At 51.0% G+C, this 8,554-nt stretch overlaps 2 protein-coding genes across 2 annotated transcripts; both read left to right on the top strand.

The window, feature by feature from the left end:
- Window positions 1-4: 4 nt before the first annotated feature.
- Window positions 5-1,051, top strand: LOC139433648 (uncharacterized). Its single transcript, XM_071202745.1, has 2 exons — window positions 5-220; window positions 307-1,051. Exons 1-2 carry the CDS (start codon window positions 5-7, stop codon window positions 1,000-1,002), a joined length of 912 nt encoding a protein of 303 aa, XP_071058846.1. The 3' UTR covers window positions 1,003-1,051.
- Window positions 1,052-5,551: 4,500 nt separating this feature from the next.
- On the top strand, window positions 5,552-8,142 carry LOC139433517 (uncharacterized). Its single transcript, XM_071202554.1, has 3 exons — window positions 5,552-6,589; window positions 6,671-7,311; window positions 7,398-8,142. The coding sequence occupies exons 1-3, from the start codon at window positions 5,707-5,709 to the stop codon at window positions 8,091-8,093; spliced, it is 2,220 nt and encodes a 739-aa protein (XP_071058655.1). The 5' UTR covers window positions 5,552-5,706; the 3' UTR covers window positions 8,094-8,142.
- Window positions 8,143-8,554: the final 412 nt, after the last annotated feature.

The raw sequence follows: 8,554 nt of genomic DNA, 5'->3' as shown, positions 1-8,554 counted from the left end.
CCTAATGACATGCTTGACTTCGACCACCACTCGCATCCCTCAGCTCCTGGATGTGATGGCCTGCAATCCGACTACCGCAACCCGTACCCTGCTCTATGGGTATATGACTCTTCATTGGAGCTGCATTTACGGCCACCGTCCGGGGGTCTACTCCAACATGACCAACGCCGAGGTCCGAAAGGCGGATACAACTGGCACTGCCTTCGGCTACCTGGTTCATGTGAGTGCTATTAATCAATGCATTTATTCCGGCAGTTATATGCATGATTGACATTGTATTGACACTCTCTAACTCTGTCATAACAGGTAAGCAACCACAAGACGGCCAACTCGTTCGGGGAAGCGCAGCTGTACCTCACCGCAGAAGAATTTGGATGGATGAAGAGGTGGCTGGAAATTAAGGGTACGCTGACCTGCACCCAGAGCCGTTACTTTCTATACACAGAGGGGAAGAACCCGTTCAGGAAGCTTGCCTACTCCCTGAGGATGGCATGGGCTGATGTAGGGCTCCACGGTCCCATTAACTTCACCGACCTCCGCACAGTCCACGCCGATAATGCGAAGAGATTTCAAGACAAAGGCAACCGCCAAAGAGTGAGTGATTTCATGTGTCACAACACTGCAACTGCGGACACATTTTACGCGAATAATCCTTCTTTGAAGGAGGCTGCGGACATTCGGTTGCTCTTCACAGAGTCACTGCAAGCAGCGGCGGCGGCATCGACAGCAGCAGCAGCGGGAAATGAAGACACTTTTGCGGGTATTGACATCGACAGTGACAGCTCTGGAGAGGAGCACAGTCCGGCTCCCTACCAAGACTCCCTACCAAGACATGTCCCGAAGAGGGACCAGTCACTGGCCGAACACAGCCCCTCAGACATGGGTGAAGAGAGGGTGCCATACTCTGCCCCAACTTCACCCACTGTTGCCAGTGATCAACTTGTAAATATGCAGTGTGTTGTTGTAATCAGTCCCCTTGTAAATACGTTATATCCTGTGTGAATGTATTTATTACTGTCAATATTACTGTAAATAAAGTTTGTTAAAATTACTAAGTCTTCTGTTTTTAAATCCCACTATGGGTTTTCTTCCTTTAAGATCCCCAGGGGCACGATATTCTGGTTCTGGTGGTAGCATGTAGGTGTTTAGTCCGAGTGAGGAGTGCTCAAGTGTGGGATGATTTGTAAGGTAGAAGAGGGTAAAAAAAGTTAAAGTGTGAACCTCCAGCAGGGCAGGTGGTGCTGTGAAGAAGGCCGACTATGGGTGCCGATGGGCGGACGGCAAAGCACCGCAAAGTAGACCCCCTTTAAGTGTAGCCAGGGGCACGAGCAAAATCCTCCATGGAGGTTGGGTGCTGCTGCTGTGAAGAAGGCCGACTATGGGTGCCGATGGGCGGACGGCAAAGCACCGCAAAGTAGACCCCCTTTAAGTGTAGCCAGGGGCACGAGATTCTTGAGGGTGTGATCATCTTGGTTTAGTCCGTGGGGGAGTGCTTAAGTTCGGGGGCCCGGGGACCCAAGGTGCTCGAGGTTCTGGAGGTACATGGGAGGGATCCTGGAGCTCCTCAGTCCGTGTTTTGGGGGTCTTGGAGCGGCCCCGAAGAGGTGCCTTTGTCGGTGTACCTAATGGGTAAGAAAGCCAGTCTACACAGGTCGTGAAATGTGATTGAAATGTACAGAGTGCTGTACATTTCAATCACTTTGAATGGGAGTCGTGAGGTGTGGATGAAATGGCCATATCTTCCTTAAATTCACATCAAACTCACCCAGCTTTCACACACTATTTCATGGGTAACAGAGCCATGTGCACCATGCATTTAAAGTAATGTTAGCCAGCTTTCAGACACTAATTCGTGGGTAATAAAGGCCTGTACATCTCCCTGTTTGAAAGGGCCATATCTCCCTTAAATTCACAGCAAAGTTACCCATCTTTCACACACTAATTCATGGGTAACAGAGCCATGTGCACCATGCATTTAAAGTAATGTTAGCCAGCTTTCAGACACTAATTCGTGGGGAAGAAAGTCACCCTGGTCGGGTCGTGAAATGTGATTGAAATGTACAGAGTGCTGTACATTTCAATCACTTTGAATGGGAGTTGTGAGGTGTGGATGAAATGGCCATATCTCCCTTAAATTCACAGCAAAGTTACCCATCTTTCACACACTAATTCATGGGTAACAGAGCCATGTGCACCATGCATTTAAAGTAATGTTAGCCAGCTTTCAGACACTAATTCGTGGGTAATAAAGGCCTGTACATCTCCCTGTTTGAAAGGGCCATATCTCGCTTAAATTCACAGCAAAGTTACCCAAATTTCACACACTATTTCATGGGTAATAAAGCCATGTGCACACTGTATTTAAAGGGCTGCAGGAACACTTTACCCGCCTTGTAAACACCTTCTCCTGGGTAAAACAATCCATGTATTTCCGCCTGCTTTCCATCAGCACCCGCCAGTCATTTCAAACGGTTTCAAATCGTTTTTTCACTTTTAAAAACAGCTTTCTGCCCTGTAAATGATTTCTAATCATTATTACCGTCATGGAGGAGCTGCAGGGACACTTTACCCGCCTTTTAAACACCTTTTCCTGGGTAAACAATCAATTTATTTCCGCCTGCTTTCCATCAGCACCCGCCAGTCATTTCAAACGGTTTCAAATCGTTTTTTCACTTTTAAAAAGAGCTTTCTGCCCTGTAAATGATTTCTAATCATTATTACCGTCATGGAGGAGCTGCAGGGACACTTTACCCGCCTTTTAAACACCTTTTCCTGGGTAAACAATCAATTTATTTCCGCCTGCTTTCCATCAGCACCCGCCAGTCATTTCAAACGGTTTCAAATCGTTTTTTCACTTTTAAAAAGAGCTTTCTGCCCTGGCAATTATATCTAATCATTATTACCGTCATGGAGGAGCTGCAGGAACACTTTACCCGCCTTCTAAACACTTATTCCTGGCTAAAACAATCAATGTATTTCCGCCAGGGTCACAGCCTGCTGCTGCTGCGGCGGCTGCTGCTGCTGCTGCTGCTGCTGCTGCTGCTGCTGCTGCTGCTGCTGCTGCTGCTCTCCCTCCCTAAATTCACATCAAACTCACCCAGCTTTCACACACTATTTCATGGGTAATAAAGCCATGTGCACACTGTATTTAAAGTAATGTTAGCCAGCTTTCAGACACTAATTCCTGGGGAAGAAAGTCACCCTGGACGGGTCATCAAATGTGATTGAAATGGACAGATTCCTGTACATTTCAATCACTTTTAATGGGAGTCGTGAGGTGTGGATGAAATGGCCATATCTTCCTTAAATTCACATCAAACTCACCCAGCTTTCACACACTATTTCATGGGTAATAAAGCCATGTGCACACTGTATTTAAAGTAATGTTAGCCAGCTTTCAGACACTAATTCCTGGGGAAGAAAGTCACCCTGGACGGGTCATCAAATGTGATTGAAATGGACAGATTCCTGTACATTTCAATCACTTTTAATGGGAGTCGGTGTGGATGGCCTGTTGAATCCGATTTTGAGCACTCTTTTCCCCGCATAAACTAGTTTAAATCACCGTTAAACACTTATTCTGTTGATGTCTATATAACCGACTTCCCGCTATGCATTAAGTCGGTTATATGGACCCTGTACACTAGGCATACCGCGGCCGGTAGTAAATGTCCAACCATTGTACCCTCTGGTCCCTAGAGTATGTAAGGCAAATGTCAGCCTTATGAACGGAGGTACCGTGGGACTTGCCCTTCCCATGTACGGGAGTCCGCTCAATGGAAATGCGATGTCAAGTTCCGATGTCAAGTTCCTGTCAGCGGCTAGACATATGTTACCAGTGTTTACCAGTGTTGCCAGGGGCATGATAACATCCTCCACTGGAGGTTGGGTGTTGCTGCTGTGAATAAGGCCGACTATGCTGAAGCTATTTTCACATGATGGGGAAATCATGGAGGAATGTATCCGCCTCATGAGCACTTTGGATCGGATGAAATTGTTGCCTGGAGGACCCCCAAACATGGTTCTCACAAAACTTTAAGTTTTCAAACTGGTCTCTGGAGGAATGCAAGGGGAGTTGTCAGGGGACTCTACCCGCCTCAAGAGGCACTATTTTGGGATACATTTAATCCATTTTCACCCCTTTTTATGGTTCTTCCAAAAAGTTAACTTAGACTTTTTCCGACTCTGGAGAAAGGTATGGTGAGTTGTCAGGGGACTCTACCCGCCTTTTGGAACACTATTTTCGGATACAATATATCCATTTTCACCCTTTTCTCTGGTTCTTCCAAAAGTTGAGTTGTACTTTTTCTGACTCTGGAGAAATGCAATGGGAGTTGTCACGGAATAACGAGACACTATTTTCGGCTAACATGGTTGCCTGTATGACCCCCACTCATGGTTCTCACAAAACGTTAAGGGCGTTCTCCCCGGCAACCCGCCAGCAGATGAAAACACACACCCCTCCGCCTCTCCACCTCTTCCGAGGGACGAGGGAACCGCGCGGGGGTCTGCTGGAGGCTACTGCCGGGTGCTCCGTCCTGCGCCTCACCGGGACCCTGACTCCAGCGCGGTGTGGCGGCCTCGCCCTGGCCGTCCACCGTGCGCCCTCTGGGTACCTGACTCCCCTGCCTCCTCTGGGGGCAGGTGAAAGGGGTTCAATGCCTCCCCGGAGGATACTGTTATCCCGGCAACCCGCCAGCAGATGAAAACACACACCCCTCCGCCTCTCCACCTCTTCCGAGGGACGAGGGAACCGCGCGGGGGTCTGCTGGAGGCTACTGCCGGGTGCTCCGTCCTGCGCCTCACCGGGACCCTGACTCCAGCGCGGTGTGGCGGCCTCGCCCTGGCCGTCCACCGTGCGCCCTCTGGGTACCTGACTCCCCTGCCTCCTCTGGGGGCAGGTGAGAGGGGTTCAATGCCTCCCCGGAGGATACTGTTATCCCGGCAACCCGCCAGCAGATGAAAACACACACCCCTCCGCCTCTCCACCTCTTCCGAGGGACGAGGGAACCGCGCGGGGGTCTGCTGGAGGCTACTACCGGAGGCTACTGCCGGGTGCTCCGTCCTGCGCCTTACCGGGACCCTGACTCCAGCGCGGTGTGGCGGCCTCGCCCTGGCCGTCCACCGTGCGCCCTCTGGGTACCTGACTCCCCTGCCTCCTCTGGGGGCAGGTGAGAGGGGTTCAATGCCTCCCCGGAGGATACTGTTATCCCGGCAACCCGCCAGAAGATGAAAACACACACCCCTCCGCCTCTCCACCTCTTCCGAGGGACGAGGGAACCGCGCGGGGGTCTGCTGGAGGCTACTGCCGGGTGCTCCGTCCTGCGCCTCACCGGGACCCTGACTCCAGCGCGGTGTGGCGGCCTCGCCCTGGCCGTCCACCGTGCGCCCTCTGGGTACCTGACTCCCCTGCCTCCTCTGGGGGCAGGTGAGAGGGGTTCAATGCCTCCCCGGAGGATACTGTTATCCCCACGTTGTCGTACCCGAAACTGTCGGGTATCCTTTGGGAGAACCAGACTCTGGATGAACGTGAGGGGAGATTACAGGGATCTCTGCCCGCCTAACGAGTGCCTACATGGGACACCGCACCATGATGCAAATGAAAACAAACACCGATTTGAAGATAAGCTGAGTGCACCTTTCGTGAGTCTTTTCACGCTTCCTTCTTTTTTACCCACGATTCTGGTGACATTTCCCGGTACCGAAATGCTCAAGAATACAGGTCGGATGGCGGTCCGTTGTCCGATCTGTAATAGTTCCTACCGTGCCCTGAGCAAGCACCTTCAGAGGCGCCATGGTGTGCGTAACTTGGATGAAAGAAAAATTCTGCTGTTGTTGGCCAACGGACGGACCAACATTAGGCTCCATCCCTGTACCATTCTGGGATGCGAGTACCGTGGCACAAGGCTGGATCGCCACTTGGCCAGAGACCATGTTGAGCTGGCCCGGGAGGAACTACATGTGGTTCAAAATCAAATGAAAATGACAGTGGCCAAGAAGGAGCTTTATGAACTCCGAATGACAAACCCCACCATAGAAATGATTACCGCTTGGGCTGTTGACACGGTGGCAGATGACGATATACTGTCACAACCTCCACCCTTGTCCCCGGTGAAGGAATGTGACAACCCGGACTGCAAAGAATGGAGGCTGGAGGCAAACGCAGTGAGGGCTCAGCGGGACATATATGCTGCTGAGGTGAAATCCCTGCGCTTCAAGTTGCAGCAGAGGATAAAGCACAAGCGACAGAGGATGGATCAGCGGGCCGGGGACATGCCCGCGTTCGATGGGGAGGAACGAGAGCGGGTCATTCTGAAGAAACGACCCCGAACAGAGTCGACACCAACGAGGCTGTCCAAGTCGAAAGGTCCCTCCTGCAGCAAGTCTCCTATTCCCGCCTGCAGCACGTCTCCCATTCCCGCCTGCAGCAAGTCCCCCACTGGCTCTCACACCCATTCATCCAGCTCCTCAGAGCCTGCATCCATGCATACCGAGGCCTCGTCAACCTCCCCTCCCATAAATTCCCCCTGGTTCCGGGGCAGGGGCCGGGGAAATATAATGCGGGACATCACATTCCCACGGATTATGGGTAAGTGTGTTGGCTATGTGACACATGCAGTTTCTGTAACACACCCTGTGTTGTCATTAAAGTACTGTTTATATTTCACAGAGGATTATCTGCAAGGATACCGGGAGCATTATGCAGGTATCGACCCACCAGTGAGGCTCCAGGAAAACACAGTCTCCAAACTAAGCAGAGTGAAGTCGTTCCTCAGTTTCATGGCACACGGTTTCAATCGCCTGTCTGACTGGCTCTTTTTGAGGTATCTCAAGAGGATACGCGGGTGGTCCCGGAGCCTGATGAAGTCAAGCCTTCAGGTCACGACCTCCGACTTCTACATCAAGAATATATCACACTTTCTCAAGTACATGGCCGACACACCGTGCAAGGGGAGCAGGCTCAGCCAAACCGACATGATTTTAATCAAACGGGAAGTAGTTGCCATCCTGAAGTCCCTGAAGAGAAAAGTACTTATCCACCAGATGCAAGTGAAGCGTGACAAGATGGAAGGTCTGCCGAGCCACAACGACCTAATGACATGCTTGACTTCGACCACCACTCGCATCCCTCAGCTCCTGGATGTGATGGCCTGCAATCCGACTACCGCAACCCGTACCCTGCTCTATGGGTATATGACTCTTCATTGGAGCTGCATTTACGGCCACCGTCCGGGGGTCTACTCCAACATGACCAACGCCGAGGTCCGAAAGGCGGATACAACTGGCACTGCCTTCGGCTACCTGGTTCATGTGAGTGCTATTAATCAATGCATTTATTCCGGCAGTTATATGCATGATTGACATTGTATTGACACTCTCTAACTCTGTCATAACAGGTAAGCAACCACAAGACGGCCAACTCGTTCGGGGAAGCGCAGCTGTACCTCACCGCAGAAGAATTTGGATGGATGAAGAGGTGGCTGGAAATTAAGGGTACGCTGACCTGCACCCAGAGCCGTTACTTTCTATACACAGAGGGGAAGAACCCGTTCAGGAAGCTTGCCTACTCCCTGAGGATGGCATGGGCTGATGTAGGGCTCCACGGTCCCATTAACTTCACCGACCTCCGCACAGTCCACGCCGATAATGCGAAGAGATTTCAAGACAAAGGCAACCGCCAAAGAGTGAGTGATTTCATGTGTCACAACACTGCAACTGCGGACAAATTTTACGCGAATAATCCTTCTTTGAAGGAGGTTGCGGACATTCGGTTGCTCTTCACAGAGTCACTGCAAGCAGCGGCGGCGGCATCGACAGCAGCAGCAGCGGGAAATGAAGACACTTTTGCGGGTATTGACATCGACAGTGACAGCTCTGGAGAGGAGCACAGTCCGGCTCCCTACCAAGACTCCCTACCAAGACATGTCCCGAAGAGGGACCAGTCACTGGCCGAACACAGCCCCTCAGACATGGGTGAAGAGAGGGTGCCATACTCTGCCCCAACTTCACCCACTGTTGCCAGTGATCAACTTGTAAATATGCAGTGTGTTGTTGTAATCAGTCCCCTTGTAAATACGTTATATCCTGTGTGAATGTATTTATTACTGTCAATATTACTGTAAATAAAGTTTGTTAAAATTACTAAGTGTTCTGTTTTTAAAGCCCACTATGGGGTTTTTTCCTTTAAGATCCCCAGGGGCACGATATTCTGGTTGTAGCATGGAGGTGTTTAGTCCAAGTGAGGAGTGCTCAAGTGTGGGATGATTTGTAAGGTAGAAGAGGGTAAAAAAAGTTAAAGTGTGAACCTCCAGCAGGGCAGGTGGTGCTGTGAAGAGGGCCGACTATGGGTGCCGATGGGCGGACGGTAAAGCACCGCAAAGTAGACCCCCTTTAAGTGTAGCCAGGGGCACGAGAAACATCCTCCATGGAGGTTGGGTGCTGCTGCTGTGAAGAAGGCCGACTATGGGTGCCGATGGGCGGACGGTAAAGCACCGCAAAGTAGACCCCCTTTAAGTGTAGCCAGGGGCACGAGAAACATCCTCCATGGAGGTTG

Source organism: Pseudochaenichthys georgianus, chromosome 3 (assembly GCF_902827115.2).
Source record: "Pseudochaenichthys georgianus chromosome 3, fPseGeo1.2, whole genome shotgun sequence".
Taxonomy (NCBI): domain Eukaryota; kingdom Metazoa; phylum Chordata; class Actinopteri; order Perciformes; family Channichthyidae; genus Pseudochaenichthys; species Pseudochaenichthys georgianus.
This window is presented reverse-complemented; position numbering and strand designations above follow the sequence as displayed.